General features: G+C 48.0%; 2 protein-coding genes across 5 annotated transcripts in view; one reads left to right on the top strand and one right to left on the bottom strand.

Moving 5' to 3' along the window:
* Nucleotides 1–1,968: 1,968 nt before the first annotated feature.
* Nucleotides 1,969–26,135, bottom strand: TMPRSS4 (transmembrane serine protease 4). Of its 4 annotated transcripts, none has more exons than XM_081172319.1 (13): nucleotides 25,862–26,135; nucleotides 16,149–16,182; nucleotides 14,768–14,881; nucleotides 14,270–14,422; nucleotides 13,520–13,652; nucleotides 9,818–9,922; nucleotides 7,486–7,526; nucleotides 6,183–6,342; nucleotides 5,586–5,752; nucleotides 4,784–4,879; nucleotides 3,313–3,455; nucleotides 2,856–3,001; nucleotides 1,969–2,689 (listed from the first exon to the last, which is right to left on the bottom strand). In XM_081172319.1, the coding sequence occupies exons 1-13, from the start codon at nucleotides 25,862–25,864 to the stop codon at nucleotides 2,584–2,586; spliced, it is 1,401 nt and encodes a 466-aa protein (XP_081028445.1). In that variant the 5' UTR covers nucleotides 25,865–26,135; the 3' UTR covers nucleotides 1,969–2,583. The 4 variants fall into 4 exon arrangements, with proteins under 4 accessions (XP_081028445.1, XP_081028444.1, XP_081028446.1 ...); XM_081172321.1 differs by having other exon boundaries at nucleotides 2,562–2,689; nucleotides 2,856–3,005; XM_081172318.1 differs by having other exon boundaries at nucleotides 1,969–3,005.
* Nucleotides 17,593–27,584, top strand: part of SMIM35 (small integral membrane protein 35) — a 24,271-nt gene continuing 14,279 nt past the window's right edge. The window contains exon 1 of the mRNA XM_081172334.1: nucleotides 17,593–17,833. Within this exon, the coding sequence (XP_081028460.1) occupies nucleotides 17,827–17,833 (7 nt within the window). The 5' untranslated portion in view covers nucleotides 17,593–17,826. The remainder of the gene's footprint in view (nucleotides 17,834–27,584) is intronic.

The following is a 27,584-nucleotide window of genomic DNA, read 5'->3' as shown; positions in this document are numbered from 1 at the left end:
AGGGGTCCCTTTACCTTTATCTTTAAGGGCAAGGATTACCAGAGGCACCAAACCCTTTCTCCCAGTGCTGTATGCTCTGGGGCAGGATTTGTACTGGGAAATTTCCAAGAGCTGGTCCTCTCTCCTGCACTTGGGGAAGGGTTTGCTGCATTTTCTTACCCTCTGTGCTGCTCCTGCTCTGGCACAGAAGAGAACAGTTGCTGGGGACAATGGCTATTTTATGGGACAAGCAATCAGCCACCCGGGGCTGCTGAACTTCGGGGTCCAAAACTCAACCTACGAGACCAGCTATGTTCTCTTTGGGCTTTCTGCACTTTCAACTGGTAGCCAGGGCTGGCTGCCTCCTTTGCTGTGCACTCTTAAGTTTCACTTCTGCCACTTCTCTGTGGTGGTGGAGGGTATACAGGGCAGATCCCTGTGCCTGAAGTTCTAACATTTGCAGTAAGGGAATTTCTAACATTTGCAGGAAGGGAACAAAGGCTGGTAGTGGTGACAAAGAGACAAAGTTCCAGGTCTTATTGACAAATTAATAAACTGAGAAGTCACCAGGCCCGGAGGGCATCCACTGCAGAGTTCTTAAAAGAACTCAACTATGAAATTGCTTGTGTTCCAGCAAAGATTTGCTACTTGTCTCTAAGATCAGCTTCTCTACCCGAGGACAGGAATTGGCCAACGCAAGACCAATTCTTAAAGAGAGATCGAAGAAGTCACAGGGGTGTGATTAGGGCGACATTTAGGAGGCCTGAGTATGTGAAGCATCGATCTGGTCCCTTCTAGCTGCTGGAAACAAGACAGGCCTCTGGATCCTAGCTCCTACTTCTTGTGCCCCCCTCTTCCCCTGTGATATTGACCTTGAACAGTTCATTGAGCTTGTTTCTGAACCATGTTTGGACCTAGACTGATTCTCTGTGCTTGGCCTGGGCTTGTGGAGACCATGCTGTTGCTGGAGCCCTGCTCTCTTAGGTACGTTTGTTGTTAAAATAATTTACCCTCCTTAGACTGAGAGCCTCACTCCTGCTGGAGCATGGATAGCTTGCTGAAGTTGTTGATCCAGTGTACAGCAACTGTGAAAAAGGCAAATGCCATACTAGGGATCATTAAGAAGGGAACCAAAAATAAAACTGTCAACATCCTAGGCAAATCTGTTATAGAAATCTGTGACATAATTGCACTTGGAACACTGTGTACAGTTCTAGTCATCTCATCTCAAAAGGGATATTGCAGAGCTGGAGAAGGTCCAGAGAAGGGCAACCAAAACGATCAAGGAAGACTTACAGCATTTGGGACCTTTTGGCTTAGAGGGAAGCCAGGTACGGGGGTGGATATGACAGATGTGTATACAATTATGGACACAGCTACATTAGTAAAGAAACAATTTGAATGCGCTACAAACATGCAACACCAGATGGTGCCAGAGAGCAGGAAATTTTATATGTGATTTTCCATAGGGTTTTTTTTTTAGTTTGTTATAATGATCTAATTTCTGACTTATTTATAGTGGGGTTTTTTCCTGTGTGTAGACCCACCCTACTAGAATTCAGAGCTGTCCAATGAAGCTGAAAGATTCTGGAGAGGAAATAACTTCTTAACAAGGCACATGCTTAAACTATTCAATTTGAAATTTGGTGTAGGGATGTTGGGTGGCTTTAAAAGATTAGGCAAATTTGTGGGGGAGGATAAGACTATCAATAGCTACTAGCCACAATGGCTCTTATCTCCCCCCACTCTCATAGGTCATATGCCTCTGAAGACCCTATCTAGGAATCTCAAGTAGGGAGAGCACTGCTGTTGTACTCATGGCCTGCTTGTGGGCTTCCTATTGGAGCAGCTGGTTGGTCACTGTGAGAATAGGATGCTGGCCTTGATGGGTCTCCCTTGGCCTGATCCAGCACGCAGGCTCCTCAGGGAGGCAGTGTTTTTGTGAAGGCACGGAAAGTGGTAGGCCCCCCACCCCCGTTCCCTGTCAAGATGGACTGAGCTCCCAGTTTTTCCTGATGCCAAAATGAATGCATGACTCCAACAGCTGTTGGTGCGGCAAACCTTGTACTGGACTCAGTCCGGCCACAAACACAGGTTCAAAAGTCTTTTGGTATAAAACATTCCTTGATTTATTCCAAGCGGGGGAGGAAGAGGGATTTGTACAGGGTGCAATAAATAGGAGGAGGAAGAGCTGCTGGGTCTGACTACCCCTTTGGCAGGCCTGGTCAGAGGAGGGACAGCCTCAAGGCCACAGGATGCCCAGGTGAGGGCTCCTGCCAGACTGAGAAAAAAGATGGAAAGCTAGACAGAGAGCTGTCTTTATCCTAGGTCTGGACCCAGCCTTTCTCTTCAATTGCTCCCTTTGTCAGTGCCAGGTCACGGGGAAACAAACTGCCTCTCCTGGGTTGCAAGAGCTTCCCCAAGCTCTGCCAAGAAAGATAGCAGGAAATGGAAAGGAACAGAGTAGCTGGCAAAGTGGATCTCAGGTGGATTTCAGCAGCAGCAGCAGCAGCAGCCATAAATTAACATCTTCCCCAGGGAGCCTTGTCCAACACTTTCTTGAGGGCCCCATCCTGTGGCTGTCCTCTTGCCTTTCCCATGTCCTCAGTGGAAGCTGCAGCAGGACTGGAAGGACGCCCTACACGCACGTTGCTCCAAGGGCGTGCATGTGTGCAGGACAGTTGCAGCCAGTCTGTTCTCAGGACTCTGTCTGGATGAAGAAAACCCACAGAGGAACCGCCTGGTGACCATCTGAGGCAGAGGCACCTCCATGATGGATCCCATTCCCCTGCTGGTGGGCAGCCTAACTCTGCCCACCCACTTCCATCCTGCCAGGACAGAAAATGGGTCCTACCCCAGAGAAAAGCAACACTGACCCTGAGGATGGTGTAGATCCAGTTGAGGTAGGCTTGCACTTTGGTGTAGACGCCGGGTGTGCTCGGGCTTCCGCAGCCGTGGCCCCAGCTGACAATGCCCACAATGTGCCACGGGCCCCGTTTGTGCACCAGTGGCCCTCCGCTGTCTCCCTGGGTGAGAAGGAAGACACAGGCTGCATAAATGTGGTCAGCACTCAGCTGAATCCCAAATGGAAACACTAGGGATCAAGAGCTCTGCATGTCGCGTCCTGCTCCTAGTTTGTCTCCCATGAAGGGCAACCAGCCATGCCTTGCCCTCTATAACCCACATCTGTCCCCTCTCCAAATGAAGCTCAGCTTCAGCGTCATCGTTCTTAGAAAAAAGGAACTGATGATTCCCTGCTCTGCCCTCCCTCCTGCTTGGAGTGCCGAGCTGGAGGAGGAGAGTTGCGGCCTTTGATCTTTCTGTGCCACTTACCTGGCAGGTGTCGGCTCTACCCCGATCACGGCCTGCGCAGAGCATCTTTTCGGTCACCTCCCCATGGTAGGCATCAGGTGCATTGCAGATGCGGCTGTCAATCAACTCCACCTGTGCCTCCTGTAGCTCCTTGGACAGTGTACCTAGCAAAAAGCATGGTGGAGATGACTTCAAATTATGGGAGAGGCTGCAGTGGCCCAAAAGTATTCCCAGCCTATCTATATGTAAGGCTGGAGGGTTTGTTCCAAGCCAATTTCACGCTTGGAGTCCTCATTCCAGTTGTTTGCTTTGCAGGTCCTTTCCCACCTGGCCTGGGAAGGCAGGGCTCTGACTCCAGCTACAAAAGCTGAGGCTGCTGAAGAGACTCTTGGGGTTTTGTTGGGGTTGTTTGCTATTGGTTTTTTGTATCTTTATTATAGATTTTGTTGTGATTTATGTGGAAATTGTTCCGTTAGGCTGTGTATTTTTTAAGGTTTTATTTATTGCTCAGAGGGACGCGGGTGGCGCTGTGGGTTAAACCACAGAGCCTAGGACTTGCCGATCAGAAGGTTGGTGGTTCGAATCCCCGCGACGGGGTGAGCTCCCGTTGCTCGGTCCCTGCTCCTGCCAACCTAGCAGTTCGAAAGCACGTCAAAGTGCAAGTAGATAAATAGGTACCGCTCCGGCGGGAAGGTAAATGGCGTTTCTGTGTGCTGCTCTGGCTCGCCAGAAGCGGCTTAGTCATGCTGGCCACATGACCCGGAAGCTGTACGCCGGCTCCCTCGACCAATAAAGCGAGATGAGCGTCGCAACCCCAGAGTCAGTCACGACTGGACCTAATGGTCAGGGGTCCCTTTACCTTTACTTATTTATTGCTTATGACTAATTTTGCTATTTTGCAGCTATTTCCCCCCCTTCATGTTGTAAGCCGCCTTGATCATGGTTTGAAAGGTGGCATGCAAATAAAATCAGAAAGCTGCTTGATATCGAGTCAGACCACTGGTCCATCTTGCTCAGTATTGTCAACACTGACTGGCAGCAGCTCTCCTGGATTTCAAGCAGGGGAACATTCCCTCCCTATTGGAGATGCCACCAGGGACTGAACTTGGCACCTTCTGTATGCAAAGCAGATACTTTACCACTGAGCTATGGCCTGTCCCCAAGGCTGGCAGGCACTCTTTGCTCTTTTAATGAAGGTATGTTCAGGGCTGCCCAAGCCAGACTTTTGTTTGGGTATGGGTACCTGTACCCACTTGCCTGCTCTTGGTTGGTCTCTGTAGGCTCCTGGGCTCTATCTGCTGTCCTCAGGAGCTGCACCTTGTGGGAACAGCTTGGGAGTTCAAAGGCACAGCAGGTACGGTAATCTCCCCATCTAGAGTGTGGCATCCTTGCTCAGTCCTAAGCAGGCTGCAGCAGAGACCAGAAGGCAGCTGGCCCGGCACTTGCAGGGCCATGGTGGGGAAGAAGATGAAAATGCCAAGGGGAAACTCACCATCTTGCTTGGTGGATCCCCAGCCTGTCACCCACAAGGGAGTTCCTGGGACCATTTCGTCATCAAAGAAAGGCAGGCAGATGGGCTTCACTGACCCTGCAGCAGAAGAGGGAAGGAAGGCAGTTGGGCAATGTCTTGCCAAAGGCAAGGTGGTTCTTTTTATGAGATTCAGAAGCAATACAAACACAAGTGAGGCAGAAGATTAAAGATTTGATTCTAAACAGCAAGCAAAATATACATCACCAAGAAAGCACTTCGATCTGCCATTGGGAAGCCCCCAAGAAGTGGCAAAGTGACCCCCAGGTAGTCTCAGGTTGCACAAGCTTCTGAGAGCTATGCCCCCAAACCATTCAATTTATAGATAGCTAAATTGTTAGCCTACGTGCCTTGCCCGACTAGCTAGTGCAGATTATTAATTAGCTAGCCCCCCTCTTCCAATACTGCACGTTCCTCCAAACAATGTCTAACATCAAAGAAGGTCAGAAGGTACCCTGCTTTATCACTTCTTCCTTCCACCAGATTATACATTAAAGGCTGCTCTCAGCCATCAAAGAACTTTAACAAGAGATAGAGAAGGGAAGTAAACAGAAGTAGGAAGAGATGACCATGTCAGATCACTAAACTTGAAATTACAAATATCTCCCAGAAAAGGTTGCCCATACAGGCAAGCAGCAAGTCCAGCATCTCAGCTGTGAACTCCAACCCATTTCTGCAATGGGCTTGGTTTGCCAGGAGCTATGAGTCCCTGGTCCAGCTAGAGGTCCCTAATCCCCCCCAGCTGGCAGTCTGAGAAGCCTCTCACCTGGGAGGTTCAAGGGGGTTTGCAGCTTGACCAATGCAATGTCCTCATCTTTGGGGAACATGTACTTGACGTCGATGACGAAGACCTTCTCCACAGGGACAGCAGTGGCATTTGAGAAGAATTCTGAGCCACCTTTCACCTGCCAGTACTTTGTCACCAGGTTGGTCCTGAGAACGGAAAGAGGCTCACCTGTTTGCTCTTCCACTTCAGTGGCAAGACATATGCATGCCACAAAGGGGCCCAACTGGCCAGAAAAGTAGCCCAAACTGGCTCAACCTACTGATGAGCCTCTATGCTGACAATGATGAGCCTGACTGCTCTCCAATGTCTTCAGTCCAAGCTCCTGTTAAAGGCACAGGAGCATGAGCTAATAAAAAAGATGGCAACCCTAGTCTTGAACCAGGCCTGGTGAAAGTGGGCCTGGTGGTATTTCTGGTTGAAGTCTGCATGCAGGTCCTGCTTTGAGAGAGCAGAGGACCTTTGCTCCTCCCTGGGGCTGCCTTGCAGCCTCTGTTGTGTCTAGATGCATTTCCCTCCAGCATTGATGGGAAACAGATCAATTCTTGCTAGGCCCTAATCTGGCACTCACTGACTCACCGGAAACAGTGTGCTGCTGTCAGAACCCACTGGGGGTCGATGATGCTCCCTCCACAGACATGCTGCCCCTTGTGCTGCAAGCTGGCCTGCCATGGCCATGTCTTGATGGAAGCTGGACCACCACCCACAACGCGCGGTGACTTCGAGTTATGGCCACAACCTACATCCAAAGGGTAGGCAAATCAGGTTCTCAGTTCAGCATATGATGTTACCTTAGGAGTCTGGTTCAAAGGGACAAGCAGGGTGTGGAGCGGGACAGAAGATAATGTTGCAGTCGCGAGTCCTTCTCTGCAAAGTCAACTGCTAAGGATAACTGCAGGCTCACAGAAAGCCCAGCACTGCCAGTTGTCTTTTTAAGAGACAGGTTTAAAAGGTCTAAGGGTTGTGGGCTGAGTGCTGGCCTGTCCCCCACCCAACAGCCCAGGCTACAGAAATTAATCTGTTTAAGTTCTTCCTTCATGCATGGTGCTGAGCCCAGACATACAACACTTGGCAAAACACTTGAACCTTCTTGCCAGAAGACAGGATTTGGGCTCCTGACTCACTCAAGGGGGGACCTGCACCCTCAAAGGGCAACAGGTGGGTTTTAAAAAAAATAAAATTATTTATGAATTTTCCAAAAATACAATACAGTCAACCAAACAGCTCCAAAATATAGTCTCTTCTTGATCGACGTCCCTTCCACTCTTCCATGGTTTCGTCAAGTTATCAATTGCTGTTGCATATGATAATTATTCTAATCCTTCTTTCATCCATTTTATTCTAAAAGTAGCTTTCAGTGCTGAGCTGATGGAAAACCAGCTAGCATTTTAATGTATTTACAATATGTTTTTTAAAAAATAATCTACAAAAGGTTTCCAATCCTCTTTAAAGGCTGTCTCATCTTGTTCCCTAATTTTACTAGTTAATCTTGCTAATTTAGCATACTCCATCAATTTCATCTGCCACTCCTTTCTTGTAGGTGATGCATCATCCTGCCAGTTTGGGGCACATAGTACACTCGCCACAATAGTTACACACAAAAATAAGTTTCTTTGGTTCTTGAAAGGGTAACAGGTTAAGCCACAAGGCAGGTGCTTGCTTGGAGGTGGAAGTTCAGCACCAACATTCACACCAGTCAAGTCACTAACAAGCACGTGCCCTGTCTTGCTGGGGTGAAAGTTGCTCCAGCCCCAACCTCATGGACCCAACCCCCTGCTCCCAGGCCTTCAGATGGGTTTGCTCTGCTGGCAACAGCCCAAGTCCAGGCAGGTCAGTGTTACTGCTGCTCTGTAGTCAGCACTATGAGCACGCACATACTCACTTGAGCAGGAGAGAGAGATGATGGAGCCAGAGGGGCACTGCCTGTAAGAGAGAGACCTGGTCAGAAACTGCTGCCAAGTGGTCATGGGTTAGGAGACAGGCATGAGAAAAACACGGCCTGCTTTACTCACCCTAGGAGTCAACGTGGGCATGGCTCAGGCTTCGCAGTGGGTCTTGCATAGGATTCAGTGGGAACAGAGGTGTATGTAGGCTCCCTTGCACCCTTGGTGCCCTCCCTCCCTTGCACAAAGAGCTGGGTGCTCCAGTCACACTTCACATAGTGGCTGGCTAGGGAGGAGGCCCCACATGGCTGCTGCAACGGCCCACGCCAACAAGCAGATTCCTCTGTTGAGGTGCCCATAGCCTGTGCACCTTGACTAGCCACAGAGAACAGTGAAGGAGCAGGCCAGGAAGCATACAGGTGGGCGGGCAGGCTCCTAGCCACTCAAACACAGAGTTGAGAAGCACAATTTTTGCACCTCCTTGGGCCTGCCTCCTTGGTCATCCAACCTGGCCAACCCCATGGTAGATATTGTTAGTTTCTGCTTGCCACTGTGCAGTGATTTGGAGTCACAAGACTCTGTTTACGTTCCAGAGACATTCCAGGCTGTTGGAAGTCTCACAGGAGACAGGAGACGGATGTGACGTTACTGGTTTCCTGTTCCTTTGTTTTTTTGGTTGTTCTCTGCTCTCACAGAGAGAGCATGAATATTTCTTTTCTGCCTGCATAGTAAGAAATAAAGCATAGCGATGTAGCCATAAATCTCATCACTTCCGCGTGCTGCTTTGAGTCTCTGCTGAATGGGAATGTGCCTGGAGCCTCATCAAAGGCTCAGGTCGTTAATCACGTCGGAGGGCGATTCCGGAAGATGAGCTTTATCAGCTCCGTCGCAACGGAGATTCCAACACATATGCCCATCACTCCTCCTTCTGACTTTATCAGACAAAATTGGCCAGTTTGGGACTCTTCTGTGGGATGTACCATCACTGAAGCAGTCAAACACAACATTTCCTGATTCCTAGAGTGGACACACAGGGGACTTCCTGTCATACCTGCTCTGGAGGCTCCTCCCCTGTGTGTGACTAGGTAGATGGGCATGACCCTAGTAGTCCCTACAAAAGGGTGAGCCATGCAGCCATCTTCCCCTCTCTTTTGGTCTCTTTTGCTCTTTTGCCATCTTCCTCTATTCTGGCACTTAGCCAGCAGCACATAGCTCATCCTTAAAGAGGATGGAAGCCACAAGGTAGAAAGTCTGAGGCCTAGCTCAGATTTCTTTTCTCTACAAATGTAACTGTAACCACAAGATAAAGCCTGCTTTTAGAAAACTATTGTGAACTGAATGTAAGTAAACTTTACTCTTACTTTAAAAGGAGATTGTTGTGTTATTATTTTAAAGAGGGAAATAAAAGGGGAAACTTACCAGGAACAAGCCAGACTGCATTGCTCAACTTAAATGATTCTAACGAATCCACCAACATGTCTCCAGCAATGTGCAAGGGAATGTGCTCTGCTTAATCAATACATCCTCTCCTACTTTCCTCAACATTCCCACATCTTCAAGCCATGTGGATTCCGGAGCCCCCCCCCCCCCCGCTTTCTCAACACATCAATGTTGGGTACCATGCCAGCCCCTACCAGGGGCATCTCCTCCCACCAAATTAGCCTTCAAGAAATCACACCTAAGTTCCATTCAGTGCAAAACAAATGCATTAAAGTGACTGAACTCACAACAGCAGCTTTGGGCTTACCCACGCTTACCTTTCCTTCCACGGTCCTCACTTTAAAGCTCTGTGTTCGAGCATAGGAGGGGTTGGGTTTTTTTTGCCCTGGAGCATTCCCTGTGAAAACCTGCTCTTTAAAGCTGAATCGACACAAATCTATAGAAGACCCAAATTGACATTTGCTCCAAATGAGCTCCAGAAAGCAAGTTTTCACAAGGAAAGCTCTGGGGCAGAAAAAGAGAAAAAACCCACTCAGACACAGAGCTTTAAAGCATGGACCTGTGTCTGGATAGAGCAGGGCAAAAGGTTAAGTATGGATAAACCCTCTTGTCATATTAACAGCAAGGGAGAGAGCCCCATGCAGATGGATCCAGGGGTTGCGGGGAGGGCTCTGAGCAAACTTGTCATTTGTTGGGCCTTCTCTTCCATCTAGTGGCAGGCAGCTGTGCTCCAGTGAGTGCCAAGCAGCTGGATCCGTCCACCACAGTCATTTTGGACAGGGCCCTGGCTTGACGCTGTGTTAGGAGTGTTGTAGGAAATCTAAACTGCCCCTTCCTCATAGCAGGAAAGCAGCAGTCTCCCCACCCCCTCACCTGCTGAGCCTCACTCACCTTTCTGAATCTGTCCAGCGGAGTTCCCCACCCTGTAGAATCACCTGTCTGAGGAGCTGCCCCTGCTGTGTATCACCAGCCGCCACAGGGCTAAAGGTGGGGACACTGCAAAAGAGAGAAGGAGTTTGGCAACAGGGGCATCTGAATGCAGGTATACAACCCCATGCCAAAGTGGAAGCATTTCTTCCATGGGCAAAACAGACACCAAGAGCTGGCCGGCCGGCCCTCTGTCCTGCATTAAAGTCTAATGTGCTGACCCACACTTTGGGGGGCTACAGTCTTGCGAATAAAGCATTGTGCATTTCTAGGAAGGGCCTTAAGGTTCTGCTGCTGTGTCAGAAATCTTTCTCTCCCAAGATACCGAGAAGGATCCTGTGAACCCAGTGGAGAGGAACCACCCTCCTCTCTTGATGGCCTGGCCTGGGACATTGACTTGAAAGATGATCCTTGCCAAACAGTACAAACTTAAAGCTTTTGCAGATGACCTGGTTTTAACACTACAGGAGCCAGAATCTAGTACGAAAAGAGTTTTAGAACTGATTCATGAGTTTGGTCGGGTGGCGGGATTTAAACTAAACAAGCAAAAAACCAAGGTTTTGGGGGAAAAAATGACACCTTTGGAATCAGAAAGGTTTCAGAAGGAGACAGATTTAAATGTGGTTAAAAAGGTGAAATACCTAGAAGTTAATTTGACTGCCAAAAATTTGAATTTATTTAAAGACAATTATGAAAAATGTTGGTCAGAAATTAAAAAGGATTTAGAAATCTGGTCAAGATTGAAACTTTCCTTGTTGGGTTGAATTGCTGCTGTAAAGATGAATGTGTTGCCAAAAATGTTGTTTTTGTTTCAGACCCTACAGATTGTGGACAGAGTGGAATGTTTTGGAAAGTGGCAGAGAGACATCTCTAAGTTTGTCTGGCAGGGCAAAAGCCCAGAATAAAATTTAAAATACTAACTGACGCAAAGGAAAGAGGGGGGTTTGCCCTGCCGGACTTAAGGTTATACTATGAAGCTGCAGCTTTCTGCTGGATGAAAGATTGGTTACTTATTGAGAACACTGATGTCCTGGATCTGGAAGGGTTCAATAATGCTTTTGGATGGCATGCTTATTTGTGGTACGACAAGGTAAAGGTTCATAAAGCTTTCAAGAACCATATTGTCAGGAAAGCAATATTTAATGTCTGGACAAAATACAAAGACTTATTAGAAAACAAGACCCCAAGGTGGTTGTCACCAATGGAAGCTAAGGCTCGGAAAAGACTCAATATGGAGGCCGAATGGCCGAAATATTGGGAAATAATAGAAAAAGTTGGAGATACTTGGAGGCTGCAGAGTTTGGAGAAATTAAAGGATAAAGTGCGAGATTGGTTACACTATGCTCAGATTAAGGAGGTTTTTAATTCGGACAAAAAGATAGGATTCCAGGTGGAAAAATCGAAATTAGAAACAGAATTGTTAGAACCTAAGACTAAGGTACTTTCAAAAATGTACAACTTGCTGTTAAAATGGAATACTCAAGATGAAACAGTTAAATCAGCCATGATAAAATGGGCGCAGGACATTGGGTACAACATCATGTTAGCTGACTGGGAAAGGTTATGGACCACCAGTGTGAAGTTCACGGCTTGTAATGCCTTGAAAGAAAATATCATGAAAATGATATATAGGTGGTACATGACCCCAGTCAAGCTTGCAAAAATATACCATTTGCATGATAATAAATGTTGGAAATGTAAGGAGACTGAAGGAACATTCTTTCACCTCTGGTGGACTTGTCCGAGAGTGAAGGCCTTCTGGGAAATGATCTATAATGAGTTAAAAAAGGTATTTAAGTATACCTTCCCCAAGAAACCAGAGGCCCTCCTTTTAGGCATTGTCGGCCAGAAGGTGTTAAAGAAGGACAGAACTTTTTTATGTACGCAACAACAGCAGCAAGAATACTCATCGCAAAATATTGGAAGACACAAGATTTGCCCACACTGGAAGAATGGCAGACGCAACTGATAGACTACATGGAGCTGGCCGAAATGACTGGCAGAATCCGAGACCTGGGAGAAGAGGCAGTGGAAGAGGGCTGGAAAAAGTTTAAAGACTATTTACAAAAACATTATAAGTTGTATGAGTGTTAAGAAAGTGCACGAAAGGAAATAACATGGCATCAGCAACTTAGCTGAAAGATATATGAGAATAAGTGGAATTTAATGATAAAGATGAAACTTGAAGTAATGTTATGTCTAAACCAAGCAGTTAAGCATTTGATAAAAATACTTAAAGTTTGAGGCATAATATATGAGAACTAGAAAATAAGAATTGAAATAAGGTAATAAATTGCTGTTTATAACTTTATTATGGAGAACGCAGGAAAGGGAGATGTGAGGAAGTCCAGATAGTCATGAAAAAACAATGTATGAAAGGTTATGATCTTTTTTATTCTATGTTTATGTTTCTGTCTACTTATGTTGTCTTCGTTTGTTACTTCTTGGTGAAGGTAGTGTATATGTCTGGTGATTTTCTTTTGTTTAAAACTTGCAATAAAAATATTTTTTGAAAAAAAGAAAAAAAGAAAGCTGATCCTTGAGCCAGGATACTCATACTGGTGAGATAAATGCACCTTGCATGTGCTCAGAAGCACTTTGTCTTCTCCAGGGCTGAAAGAGGTCCTGGGTCTGAGATCTGGGAAGCCACCTCCCCTCCAAAAGTGTCAGGTGCATGACCTGATGACACTCTGCTATTGCAATCAGCTCTAACCTGAGACATCACTTGATCCCTGTCCATATTTCCCAGTTTAGCAAGCGCAATCCTTATTGAATTATTTTCCTGGTTCCTGTTGAATCGTTGTCTCTATTTTGCCATTTTGGGGAGATCTTGGGGTGCCTCTTGATGGGCCTTTATTTAACCCCATAGGACCACTTAAGCAGAGAGCAGCAGCTGCCCCTTGATTCAAGCTGGACCAGGCTTCCGTAAAGGCACCTGATGGGCATCCAGTAGCTGCCAGCTCACCACCAACCACCTGGCAAGCAGGTACCCTTGCACAGCGCAGGCTGTCTGCACTGTCAGCTGGGTGCACCTGAGTTGTGCAATGATTCTCTAAGTTGTGGTTGGAGAACTGTCTATCAACCATGCTGGCAGTGGCTGATGGGAGTTGGAGTACAGAAACAGTTGGAGTTGGCACTTGCTGTAATCCGGGGTTTCCCAAACTTGGGTCTCCAGCTGTTTTTTGGACTGCAACTCACATCATCCCTAGCTAGCTGGAAGAGTGGTCAGGAATGATGGGAACTGCCAACCAAAAAAACCAGGAGACCCAAGTTTGGGAAACCCTGTAATCCTTCCTGGGAGTCTCAGTGCGGGATCCTCTGCAGGAAGACTAGGGAACAGGGATAGTAAACATGGGAGTGACTTCCAGGGAAACCCATCACAAGCCACTTCACAAGCTCCACCCTCGAAGTTCCTGTGGGGGAGGCAGATGCGAGGCCATGAGTGGGTCCCCCGCAAGTGATTCACAAGAGGCAAGTGCAGCCATGGTTGAGGGGGAAGCAGGCCACCCAGGGAGCCGGCGCTGATGCCACCAAGACATAGATGTGCAAGTATTTCAAGGCGACTGGCCCTGCAGGCTGTGGCAATGCAGGCTCCCTCTGCTTTGATATGGGGGTCCCGGCAGCTGCTTTCACCCTGTTTTGGCATCAGACTGCCCCCCCACTTACCTGCTGTAGCCCATCTGCTTGCAGGCAGCCGTGGCCATGGCGAGGTCAAAGGCGTTGTCATGGCAAGCCCAGGCCCAGCGGCCCGACTCTCTGTCGCGCACTTGCAGGCTGGACCTGTCACGGGAGAGACGGACTGTGGAGAGAGAAGCAGAGGCCATGGCAGCCATTGGTTTCCTTCAGTGGCAGACCCTGGCTGGCTGGCTGGCTGGCTGCCTGCCTGCCTCTGGTGTGACCCAAGTGTGACATATGAGAGTGCTGGAGGTGAAATAGTTAAACAGGTTACCCAATCAGAACCCAGGGGGGTGGAGTCAGAGGGACTATAAAACCATCTCTGGGAAGGGTGAAGAGGGGGAGTTCATTGGGAGTTGGGTGGTTGGTTGGAGTGGAGTGGGAGTGAATTGGGATAGAGTCTGTGGGTAGGTTGAGTTAGTGCAGTGAAATAAGCTGAGTCAGGAACAGTTAGGAGCTAGGAAGACTAGTAAATATCTGAGAGGTGGTTTAGTGAGTGAGAGCAGGTAGCGGAAGTTATAGGCTGGGTAGGCACCCTATGATTGTAATTGACTGAGACCGTTTATGAAACCACACGCTTGTTAAACTGCAATAAATAAACAGAAGTTTATGTTCCAATCTAACCCTGACTGGACTCAGTATTTTACCAGGTGGGGCCTGGGTGGTGGCAGCAAGAAATAAAGTGGTGGCACAGGGTGAAACGTCCGGGGACCCTGTGTGATCGCCACACCAAGGACTCACCTCCCACGATGGTGCTATCGGGCATCTGCTGCACGCAGCCGATCTCGTCTTCCCCCCAGGCACAGTCCACACTCCCGTCACACTGGAGGTGGAGGGGGATAAACTTGTAGGTTTGGCTGCAGAAAAAGTAGTAGGATTCCACCACTATCTTAACTAGGAGAGAGAGAGAGAGCCAGGGTCACTTTTGGGGTTCTCTGGATGGCCCAGCCCAGGCAAGCCCCCAGCTGTAGCCACGTGAGATTCTTGTGAACATCAGGCCTGGTGAAGCTGCCTGGCTTCCTTTGGGTTGCCCCTGGCATGCCATAGAATCATAGAATTCTAGAGTTGGGAGCCCAACGGTCATCTAGCCCAACCCCGCCTCAAAGCATCAATGGGGCTGGAGTGGGAATGCTTCTTCTTATGCACCTTGTGGAACAGGAAAACAAGTGGGAAGGGGGGGCAGGAGGACGGTATGAGCTGGCAGTACCGCTGCACCCTCACAGAATGAGGGTCTCTTACTGAGGAAGATGGCAGTGATGAGAATCCCGATGCACAGGATGGCGGCAATGACAGGGATGCCAATGCGTATGAAGGCTTCCTTCCTGGTCAAAGCCTTGTCCGTGAGTGAAGACTCTGTGAACATAGAGAGAGCTGGTTGGTGGGGTGGGCATGCTGTGAGTCTCCTTCATAGGCCGTTTCCAGAGCTTAGTTTGTGCAGGAAATGAGCAGCCAAATCATTACAAATCAGAGGTTCTGCGCCTCCCCCCACTAACAAAAGCATGTCCCTTCCTTACAAAAATCCTGACTGCACCCATGAGCCAGTCCTAACAAATGCATAGTCTTGCTAATAATAATAATAATAATAATAATAATAATAATAATAATAATAATTTATTTGCACCCCGCCCATCTGGCTGGGTTTCCCCAGCCACTCTGGGTGGCTTCCAACAAAGATTAAAAATACATCATGAGAAGGGGCCATCACCACAGAGCTGTATTGCTGATAGGCAGATGATCAAGCCACAGAAACATAATTGGTAGAGAGGCCTCTGTGTGATGTCATTTCCCATCTTCTCCTGAAGAGGAAGTAGTTGTACTTCCTGCCCCCCCCCCCAATAGCCACGAAGGTAGACATGCCTCTGTTCACTCTGGTTCAGGCATATGCTTGAAGCTGGTTATACTGTAAATATAAACATTTTTCCTGAATAGTTTTTATTGCTACTTTTGCTGGACCAATACATGATTGCTTCCAGAGGGCTCTAGTATCATGAGAGAGGGAGAAAAAGTTCTGTCCAGCCATTTTACCCACACAATATAATTTTATGCATCCTCATGTTCCCCCCCCGCCCCCCCGCCCAACTTACTTATCTTTTTTCTAAATCAAAAAGCCCCAAATGTTGTAGTCTTTCCTTACTGGATGGCTTTAAAAGAGGATTAGACAAATTCAGAGGAAGGAGGCTATCAATAGTTACTAGCCATAATGGCTATTCTCTGCCTTCACTGTCGTAATTACCAATCACATAAAGCTGAATGTTGGAAGATTCAAGACTGCCACCAACTTGCTATGCTGGATAAAGTGGGTCTTTACCACAAGTGTCTGCTTTGTATAGTTTTTAGTTGCTGTTTTTGTGCTTTTAACTATTTTTGGCATGCATCGCCTTGAGACAGTTGTTCAGAAGGCAATGAATAAATCAGGGATTGTCGCCATCCTAGTTCTAGTGCTGCCTTCACATCCAGAAGCAGTCTGCCTTAGAATTACCCACTCTTGGGGGGGGGCACATTGGGGCAGGGCTCTTGTGTGCATGTTCTGTCCTGCTTGAAGGCTTCCCAGAGGCATCCAGGTCGACTCCTGTGTGAAAGAGGGTGCTGGTCCGATTCAGTGGGTCTCCTCTGTTCTTACCTCTGCTGTTGAGTGGCTGTTCAGTGTCCTTATCCTAAAAGGCAAAAGGAGATGTTATCATCAGGATGGGGAAGGCAGCAAAGCCCTGGGAGCAAAACAGGGAGGACCCCTCCCCCCCCTGCCACACTGGCACACCTTCCATCGTGGAAGTATGGCTCACTGATGAGAAGCATTCCAAGGTACTTATTTAGATAGAGAGGCAGTGCGGTGTGGTGGTCAGAGTCAGCGTTCGAAATTAACCAGGTGCCAGGCGCATTTTGCACCTGGCTTTCGACCACTTGTGACCAAGTGACCAAATGCCTGAGCCCCAGGATGGCACCTGACACCTCCACCATCTGGAGGTGCATGCCTGGACTTGATGGATTCTGGACTGTTTTTACACACTAATACCCCATCCTGTAGAATTCTATTAGTTATATTTTATTTGTACAATTGGAGTGAATTTCTGGAACCAAAATGCTTTTTCTGTGCAGCCTAAGCAAGAGCAGTCACTGTTAAGAAAAGAAGGTAGGAACTGGCCGATATATATGTGAGCTGCCCCTGGATCAAGTGATTTGTCTTCTTTAAGTTCTCAAAGCTCTTAATCTAGCTCAAGGTTGCCATCTGATCTAGCCAGATGTTTAACCAGATGTTAAATCTATCTAGCCAGATCCTTAATCCATCATTTGAAAAATAAGACATTAGAGCCGTCTTGCCCAAAAATGGGAACTGGACATTCCGTTTTGGCAAATGTAACCTTCATTTAAGGAGCCATTTGGTGCCTAACTTAAATATGTGAGTTTCTAACACTGGTTAGAGCGACAGACAAGAACTGGGAAGACCTAGGGAGCGATATCCTACCCACCTCTGAAGCTCACTGATTGAACTTGGTCAAATCACTCAGGCTAGCCTACCACACAGGGTTGTTAAGCTAAAATAGGTGATGTGGGGGTAGAGAACAGTGCACAGGGCCTTGTCCTTGAACTCTCTGGAGGAAGATCTTTATTATACAACTGTAATAAATAAATAAACGGCACACTGGAAGAAGTAGCTTGGTTTGCTCTAAGTTTGGTAGGAATGCATTATATCTCTAACACTGACATACATAAGCTGTGCAGTGCATGTTCCCTGGAAACAGACTAAATCTCAGCTAAGGAAACATTACTCCAGGGAAAGCCCTCAATTTTCCACCTTGGAACCCAAGCCCACATCGGTTCAGCAGGCAATTCCTTTGCGACAGCCACACTCTGACGTTGTTTTGGCCTGGGAGGTTGAGTCTTCTGCTTCTTTCCACCATGTCCTTTTGTTGCCTGAGCAGCAGGGAGGAAGAGGAGGGAGGGAGGGAGCGGGGAGTCTCAGGAGGCAAAAGTCCTCCTGAGGAAAGCAGGATGGGTTGCTGCTAGGAGACTGCCAACTTACTCTCGGCAGCCTGCACCGAGACAGAAAGCACCTGAGCTCTACATGAAGAAACTGGAAGGAAGCCCTCTGCTTTCTGAGAAGCCAGCCCCTCTGCTTCTAACCAAGGGCCCAGCCAGATCCTGCTTGGTTTTGCCTTAAGTTGGCATCTTTGACAGTGATGCCAAGAGACTCTCCATTGCTGCTGCAGTGGAAACCATCACCAGATCAGTTGCTTTAATGCCTCTTTTGCTCCTGAGCAAGAGCATTTATTTACCTGCAGGGGCAACTCTTGGATCTTGCAATGACAGGTAAGGCCTGGGTTGATATGAAATGGGCATTGGAGGTGCAACCCTCCCCTCCCCCCAGTATCTGAAAACAATCTAGGTCCAGTTCAATGTGACTTTTCACCTGGGGTTGCCACCAAAACCACCTTGGTTGCTCTGGTGAACCAACGGCTGCTGGGAGCAAGGGGCTATGTGGTCCAGTGACTTCTCTTGGCCCTTTCATTGACTTTCAATACTACCTCTCTTAGTCTCCTTCTGAGCCAGCTGACAGGGCTGGGGACTGGGGATGCTGAAACCCAGTAAGGCTGGCTGTTGCAGTGGTTCAAGGAGGTTGAACCAATGGGCTGAATGAGGGCTAATAAACTGAGTGCCAGTCCAGCAGGATGGGGATGCTGTTGTGGGTAGGTAGTTCAGCTGATGGGAGGTGGTAGTGAGTGTTCTGGATGGGTTTGCATTCCCTCTTAAAGATCAAGGTCAGAGCCTATGGATGATATTAGATCTGGCCTCAGTGTTATTAGATCTGTGGCCACAGTGGCATGAAGCACCTTTTGCTACCTGTCACCCTCCCAGGTGGAGAAAACTTTCCTACAGCAATCTTTGCCTTGGTCATTTCCACTAACTACAACCATGGGGCTGCCCATGAACACTCCACAGAAACTTCATCTGCTTCAGAATAAGAAGTCAGAATATTGATTTGAACTGAGAAGCTAAGATATATATTTTTTAAAATGGCAATTTATTGATTTTCAGGCATCATAAAGCCAGACAAAAGAACACATTAACTTTTAAACAAATGAACTGACCAGCTAGGATATATTTTGCCAGCACAGAACTTTCCCCCCTTGGCTCCTTTGTTTCTCAACACAGTTCAAAGAGCTGGCTGACTAGTGACTATATAGCATAGGATCAGGGCATCTCAAGGGGCTTCTGCACCAAATGAACCTGCCCACTTTCACTGGTAGGCAGGTTAGAGCAGGGCCTTTTTGGTGATGTCACCCCTGGCTGTTTAATGCTCTCCTCAGGGGCCCCTGTTGGCATCAGAGCTCCACTAGCCTTGAGGTGCAGAGTGGTGACTTCTTGCTTGGTTTTGTTTTTTATTGCTTTATTGTGTCTTTGAATTGAGATAGTTTTAAAATGTTTTTGGCCATCTTGGAAGATTCATCTTGAAAGGTCTCCCTTTGGTATTGGGCAAATGGAACAATTAAGCAATCTGTTGGTGCTTGGCTTACATTGCTCCCAGCAGCCTCCCTTCCTGAAATGACAGAGGTGATATTGGATGTGGGCTGTTGTGATTCTCAGGACTACTAGTACAAGAGGTTTCCAGTGTCCACTCTGAACCTTCTAATTTCAGGATTGCAGTTCAGGACTGCATGGTCTCCATGGCAGTCATGGGGCTGTCCAGTGATGCCTTTGGCTTGACACATATGGCTGGTCACCCACCAGTTCTGATAGCTTGAGGGTACTCTTGGATCCAATATTACCATTGGAGGCCGGGGGGGGGGGGAGAGTGCCTTCTAACAAATTTGACTGGTGGCACAGCTGCAACCTTGTCTGGACACAGATAGCTTTGCTTCAGTTGCCTAGTTGCCAGTGTGGTGTAGTGGTTAAGAGCAGTGGACTCGTAATCTGGGGAACCGGGTTTGATTCCCCGCTCCTCCACATGCAGCTGCTGGATGACCTTGGGCTAGTCACACTTCTCTGAAGTCTCTCAGCCTCACTCACCTCACAGAGTGCTTTTTGTGGGGGAGGAAGGGAAAGGAGATTGTTGGTCGCTTTGAGACTCCTTAGGGTAGTGATAAAGCGGGATATCAAATCCAAACTCTTCTTCCAGGCTCTGTTAACCTATAGGCTGGAATGCGGCAATTTGTTATACGTGGGGCTGCCTTTGAAGATGGTTTGGGAACTTTACTTATGGCAGAATGCAGCTGCCAGAATGTTACTGGAAACAGGAAAGTATGAACTTGTACAGTGGTACCTCGGTTTAAGAACAGTCCTGTTTACAAACGATTTGGTTTACGAACTCCGCAAAACCGGAAGTAGTGTCCCAGTTTGCGAACTTTACCTCAGTCTAAGAACATAATCTGAACGGTGGAAGGGCACCAGTGGCAGGATGCCTCATTAGGGAAAGCGCGCCTCGGTTTAAGAACGGTTTTGGTTTAAGAATGGACTTCTGGAACAGATTAAGTTCGTAAACCGAGGTACCACTGATTCTCACTCAGTTGCATTGGCAGTCATTGGGTTTTGGGTTAAATGGCAAGTGCTGTTTCTGACCTTTAAAGCCCTATACAGCTCAGGGCCTCAATTCCTCAAGGGCTGCCCCATATGAGACTGCCTGCTGTGCTCATCATCTGAGGCACTTTTCCATACACCTCTAAAACAAGCACTAATGGGGGGGGGGGTGGAACTAGTGAATGGTCCTTATTTATAATTGTGCCCCATCTGTGGAACACTCTCCTCAGGGAGGCACACCTGGCGCAAACCTTACTATTAGTTCAGCACCAGGTAAAAACATTTTAATCTCCTAGGCAAATTAACAGATATAATGATATTATAACAGCCACTTAAATTGGGCTTTAGTGTGTGTTTTTATTATTGCTCATATGTTGATAGTGTGCATTTTAATACACTTTATTATGCTTTACTGTATCAGGTAAGCAAACACAGAATATCCTATATAAAAATTTGTTTGGGACTTCTTTTTAGTATAAGATGATATACAGGTTTAATAAATCTATAGTCATCTTTAAACAAACAACAGAAAATAGCTGTGGTGAGATCTTAGTTTACATGAGAGCTACTAACCAGGAGAGTGGCTTAGCTCCTTCTAGCAATTAATTAGCTGTTAACAAGTTCACGAGACAGATTTGCATATGCAAATATCTATTTGTCGTTGCAATTTTTCAGGGCAAAATTAATTCTTCAAAATTAATTCTTGTCAGGGCTTATTCTGATGCCAATAGGGTCTTCTGGGCCCAATGTATTAATTTCCTCTGGGCAAGTGAAGATGCCAGGTGGCTTAGAGGGGGAGTTTCATTGGCACCGCCACCAGCAGGACATCAAGTCCCCCTGTAAGCGAAGTTTTAAAACATTAGATAATGCATTTTAAAAATTGGGAGAGGGGCAAGGGGTCTGTGGCCAAGTGTGAAAACACCCTGGCCCATACCTGAATGCATCTGTTTTGCTGTTGGGCTTACCAAGGTGAGTATTTGTTTGGTTGTTGGACTAGATGGGGCTCCTCTGGTTTGGTCCAGCTGCAGCCAGGCTGTCTTCTGATGTTCTTTTACAGAGAGGCAAAAGTCAACTCAAAATCTGAAGCTCCATGGAATCTGAACTTCTCCCTTCTGGTCTATGGAATAGGCTAACCCAATGAGAACATGTGTGTTTGTGTTCTGGCTGACTTTTTGCAGAGGAAGGACTCCACTGCTGGGCTCCAAATTAGCATCTCATCTCCGCCGATATTTGGGGAGAAAAGAGAGGGTGGGGAAGAAATATTAAAGTGCGCCCTCTGATAGAAACACTGTCCAGCTTTCTTAATCGGTAGTTGCCACACAAGTTGAGCGACACCCAGACGGGGGAGAGAGAGGAGAAGAGATCTCCTCCCCTGTCTTCCCACCAGAGCAGATGTTGTAAAAGGAGAAGGCTTTTGCTACCATCTGCTGGCTGCCTGGTGTGGCATTCCTTTGCACAAGGGATGACTCCGTTAGCATGGAGTGCATGGAGACAGGTGGAAAGTGAAAAAAAGGTACAACTCTTGGTGAGGAGGAAAGAGACTGGCTCACCTCTTTGGCTGCTTAGATGGTGCCAGGTGGAATGGCTTCTAGTGGAAGGAAGTATGAATGATTAACTTAGAGAAAGCTGCAAAAATAGTAGGGCAAGAGGGCCCATTGCCAGTTGTTGTTGTTGCTGCTGCTGCTGGTGCAGGCTGCCTAGAGGGGTGACTTGGGTCAGGCTGTCTGCCTTGAAAGTCTCTGTTCACTCTTGTCGGAGCAGCACTCAAATGGTGGAATATGTCATTGATCCATCCCTGCAGTAATACCAGTGCCTGGATTGCTGTAAATCAGCCTGCTTTGATTGTGCCATGTTTGATGCACAGTATAAAGCAAGCTGGACCATAAAGAAGACTGATTGCCGAAGAATTGATGCTTTTGAATTATGGTGCTGGAGGAGACTCTTGAGAGTCCCATGGACTGCAAGAAGATCAAACCTCTCCATTCTGAAGGAAATCAGCCCTGAGTGCTCACTGGAAGGACAGATCCTGAAGCTGAGGCTCCAATACTTTGGCCACCTCATGAGAAGACTCCCTGGAAAAGACCCTGATGCTGGAAAAGATTGAGGGCACAAGGAGAAGGGGACGACAGAGGACGAGATGGTTGGACAGTGTTCTCGAAGCTACCAGCATGAGTTTGACCAAACTGCGGGAGGCAGTGGAAGACAGAAGTGCCTGGCATGCTCTGGTCCAGGGGGTCACGAAGAGTCGGACACGACTAAACAACTAAACAACAACAACAACATAAAGCAAGCAGCACATAAGCGGCACACAAAATGCTAACAAACCATTCCACATTCTAAATCTTATATTAATAATCCAATAATTGAGAGATTATTAATATAAAATTTGGATCATTAATATAAGATTTAGAACGTAGAATGGTTTGTTAGCATTTTGTGTTCCGCTTATGTACTGCTTGCTTTATACTGGTCTACTATGAGAATTGGCAGCATAGGTTCATTTTTTCAATGTTTGATGCACAGGCAGTGGTGGGAGCAGGTTGGCCTAATTCAGTTGTCTTGTGCTGCTAAGCGATGCTGCTTCTGGACCAGAAATTAGAAGCATCTGCTGGGGGAGGGAAGATGCCTAGCCATCTCCTACCCTCCGAGAGGCACCCGTGAGCTGTCTGGGTGGCCACATGGCCCTAGATGGCAGTTTTGGTGCAGCTGGTTGACTGTGTGCATCATTGCCCTCCTCCTTGGGGACCTGCTGCCTGTGGGCACCTGCCTTACCTGCTTCCTCATACCTGTGTTTACATCAATAGTTTCTGATTTCACACAGGGCAGAGGCATAGCATGGAGGGTGCTGTGGCCCTGGGTACAATTTTGAGAGGGAGTGCAAGCAGGCACCCCCACAGCAGGCTCCTTCATTGGAACCTGGCTCTGCGCCAGAAGGAGCTGTGCCCTGGCTATGGTGTTTGTGCCTGGCACAGCTCTGACCCAGAGGAGGAGAGCAGGACGGCAGTGGGCAGCAGCTTCCCTGCCCCTCTCCTACCCTGAACTGTGGTGTGTGGGAGGGTGCCCTACACACCCAGCACCCTTTGGGGGTGCACCCCATGCGCCCACCCCAGGCAGCGCGGGCACATACTCTGCAGCTGACATAGGGCCAACCAAGCCACATTTACCTTCTCTTTTCTCTGCCATCACCCCACACAGGAGGGATTTATCCTCCTACAGCTGTCTGGGTGTTGTGAAGCTGTTGGGGTTTGCAGCCAAATCACAAATGCATGTTTTGCTAGACAAGCACAGGGCTAGTAGACAGAGAGTTCTCGAACTTCCTAGAGAGGAGCCTCTGTACGTGGTCCTTCCATTGCCTCATTAGGACATGAACTTTGTAACAAATGAGACAATCCTTTATATTCCCTCTTGCCTGTGAGGAGACTCTCTCTTTCCACCATGCCTCCAAGCTGACCAGACGCACATGGCTAAAGCTCCTGCTTTCAAACATGTTAGCTAAAACTACCAACTTTTATTTTACTATAACATAGAAATATTTTTCCGTACACTATTTTGTTGTATATGCTGCCTGCATTGAAATGTAAGTAAACCTGTTTTTAGTTTATCTTACTAAAAAACTGTGGTTCATTCTCCGTAACAGAGGAACGTCAGCATACCACAAATGAAAGGGATAAAAAGGTATAACTGTGCAATTCCTAAGTTTTAATAAGCTATTAAACTTATAAGTGTTTTAATAAGCTATTAAATTTATAAGTGTTTTTCTCATAGCCAGTTTTCATTTTGTATTTCCCCAACACACATGGGATAAAGGTTCAGATCTAAATCTAAGATTTAATCCTCAGTCCATTTCCCATGGAGCCCTGCTTGGGTTAAGTATGGTTGGAGGCCTCTTGAGGTCTCTAATGTCCAGGGGAAAGGAAGCAGAGGAAATGGGGGCTTGCCAACTGCTTTAGGGTTGCTCTGAAGGAGCAAGTAAATCTAGAGATGGCATGAGCCCTGGGAGATGAACACCTGCTCTTCTTCACACCTCTGCATGTCCATTGCAAGACCAATTGATGGGCCCACAAAGTATGTCATGCAAATTGTGACAGACCTCTCGATTAGGCTAAATCTGGGCAATGCTAAGTCAGGTTTTGCGTGGTACAAAGCCACTCATTAGCCACAGGAGAGTTGGTTTTAAAAGATCCTTTTACAAATATATGAAAAATAAGATCAAGTACCCAACCTAGCAGTATAGGCACCCGGACTGATTCCTTGCTTTGGCTCAAAATCTGGGGAGGTCCTTTGGAAGGAAGGCAGTGCTCTCTGACATGCCTGGTTCCTTCTCTCTGCCTTCCAGGGTGACAAAGCTTGCTTCAGCTGGTGTAGTTGAAGCCCTCCCTCTCTTTGGGCCCAGATGTCTCTTCTTCCCATTCACAGAAAATCCCTCCTGCAGGGTGACATCTAATGTGGATCCTGGAAGCGATTATGGCTGCTGCTCTTTCTGTCTGAGTGGTGCCAGTTGGCTTATACAAAGAGCTGCTGGTGATTAGCAGCTGGGGAAGAGGTGTCCTGTCGGTTCACGGAAAGGCATGCTCCCTGGCAGGGCATTAATAGTGCCATTGTCACTGGGGAGCCCCAGGGTGCAACTGGGCAGGACTGCTCAAAGCAGTGTCTGGTTCCCAGCTGAACTTCTCAACTGCAGCAGCAGGGCAACTGAAGGCAGTGAAGTCTCCTTGTCACCCTCTGCCTGCCACTTCCTGGTTCCTTTGCTGCCTGCATATTTGTAGGCTCTGTTATCAGGGTACCACTCATTTTACCACCACAACTACTTTGCATTTATGTAGTGTAGCCTTTTAGACTTTGAGCACATCAGAATATTCAGGGTAATCCATGTGCACATTATCCGTTTCTAAACCTCACAATTGGGAGTGCTTTCAGACATAGGATTTTGGGGCGGGGGGGGGGGGCAGAACGGACGTGATTGGTCAATTAGTTAAGTATTTTTATTTTGTACTTGATGGGGGGGGAGCTGCTCCCGCCTGCCCCCTATTGGCTACACCTATGCTTTCAGCTGAGATTTCAGAAGGCCACTTTGCAGCTCACACTCGTCACAGACACAAAGCAGTGTAGAAGGAATTACCAAGTCCACCTGCTAGGCAAAGCACAGTGGAACTTCTATGTCCAGAGGCAGTCTACCTCTGAATACCAGATGGCGGACGCAAACAACAGGCAAACAGTGTCCCACTCTCCCTCTTGTGAGGTGTATGGCTGGCAATTGGTTTTCCAGCAGGAAAAGGCTTTTCCTATGTTCTTTTGCTTTAAGAATTTGCCCTTAAGAACAGAAGGCCCCTCATTTTTGCCCATGGGACTTAATCTGACTTTCATTTGGCTCAGTCTGTTTCAACAGACACCAACTCTGATCCATCTGCTTCAACTCTGACCATTGGCAGACTAGCTTTCCTTTGCTGCCACAACTCCCCCCCCCCCAAAAAAATCTGGAAATAGGGAAGGGGCTTCCTGGTTACTGTGTATGTAAGCTCCAAAACCTCTCAGTGGAAAACTAATGCCTAGTCTTGTGGCCAACTCAGGATACACAGAGAAACCCCCCTTTTGTCTTTCATTCAACATAAGCACACGAACTGGGGGTGGGGTATTAATTAGTAACTGGCTGTTCACAGTGCAGGTTGTTGCTGCCATTAGTTCCTGTCTGTGTGCCCAAAGGTCTTGCCAGCTTCCCTATTGCCCAGTTACCAGGAGGTGCTGTGGTTTCTTCTAAAAAGGTTGAAAGGCACCCCACCCTGGTAACTGGGTCAGAAGAAAGCAAATTTAGTACACAACACTTACCATGTTTATTGCAACCGGGGCTCCTCTCTCTCCGGTCACCTTCACAGAGGGGCAGGAGGTGTTGCCCTTGTCGTCACCAGGGATGCCCAGAGGGCTCCGATGTGCTGCTCTCCAGGTCGCCGAGGTCCTTTCCAGGTCTGGAGCGGGTCCGTTCCCTTCTCCTTACTTGCCCCTTCGTGCCAGCTGTGAGTGTGAGGTCAGGCAAGCAGCGCTGTGCCGCCGCCGCGCCTGCTTAAGACTTGGCTCAGCTGGAGTCGTCAGACGGGACTGATGATCTGGGTTGTAACCTGACGCTCACCTGTCAGTGGCAACATCATCACCTCCTCCTGCCTCTAACTTGTGAAGCCTGAGTGAGTCACCCCCACCGCAGTTATCACGAATGGGAAGTCCTGGCAAGGAGGATGGATAGGGCGTCGGGGAAGACTGGCTCCCTTTCCTCCTAAAGCACAAAAGACAGGCGCGCACACCCTCCATCGCTAAGGGACCTTGGATACCTGGCGTCTAGGTGGTCCATAAAGTGAACCCCCCCCCGGGGTGGGGTGGGTAAGATGGGAGGAAAAGTATTTCAAGGTGGATGGTGAAAATTGGGAAACCAAGGACACAGGAGACGCTTGCAACTCAGGCCAGTCTGCAGAATCACAGAGGTGATAGATTAGATAGATAGATAGATAGATAGATAGATAGATAAATAGATAGATGATAGATAGATAGATGATAGATAGATAGATAGATAGATAGATAGATATAGATAATTTATTACTGTCTGAGACCAGCTTACAAAGCACACTTGGGGGCACAGTCCCAGAAGGAGACCAAAGAGTCTTTGCGGAACTGATGCGATCAAACAGACATTGAAGACGGCAGATCTGGAGATGCTGAGCTCTGACCTGGAGAGGTGCTGGGCTCCGGGGACCTCTTGCTCCTCTCTAAACCGGACCCTGCCAATTCCTGCCGCCTGCTTGTCTGGCTTGTGGGTGGGTAGCTGAGCCTTTGTCAAAACGTCGAGGGGCTGGCCAGATCTCGAAGAGGAAGAAAGGAAGCTCCCTCTTCCAGGGGGGACACCCGGGTGGGTGAAATGGCAGTGGTTCCACTTGCCCAGGTTGTAAGCCGGCCTGCATTGGCAGACGTGAGCGAGGCGAAGGGCGCTTCCAGGTGCAAAGCATAATTTCATCGACAGGTGAAAAAGGAGAGATCAGGCAAAGCGATGAAGCCCCGCCACTACCACCCACCGCTTGGGCTTGGAGAGAGGAAGGTAGCTTTCAGTCTGGGGTTTTCGGGGGTGGGAAGCGAATAGAATCATGGAGTTGGAAGGGACCCTGAGGATCATCTAGTCCAACGCCCTGCAATGCAGGAATATGCAGCTGTCCCTCACGGGGATCGAACCGGCAACCTTGGCATTATCAACACCGCGCTCCAACCAACTGAGTTTTACATCTGGCGTTAGCCAGAGCAGAAATGACTGGCAAGCCCTCCGCCTCTCCAGTGGATAGTTCCCATCCTACAAAGTCCGATGGGGGTGGGGGCCAACAAGCTCTCCGCCCTTTCTCCCAAATGCGCCCAAAGCCCCATAGTAAGCCTGTTTTCCAAGCCCCGCCCGCTCTGGGCGACTCCTTGCCGTCAGTGTGAGATGCCCTCCTGGTGCCCTCGGCTGCCCCACCCTGCTCCGCCTGCTTGCCTGCCAGTCACTCTCTGCCTCTCTGTGCTGGAGCTAGAAGGGCCGGGC

This window comes from Podarcis bocagei (genome assembly GCF_964188305.1).
Source record: "Podarcis bocagei genome assembly, chromosome: 15".
Lineage (NCBI taxonomy): Eukaryota > Metazoa > Chordata > Lepidosauria > Squamata > Lacertidae > Podarcis > Podarcis bocagei.
The sequence above is the reverse complement of the archived record's forward strand: the minus strand, read 5'-3'. Positions and strand labels throughout refer to the sequence as shown.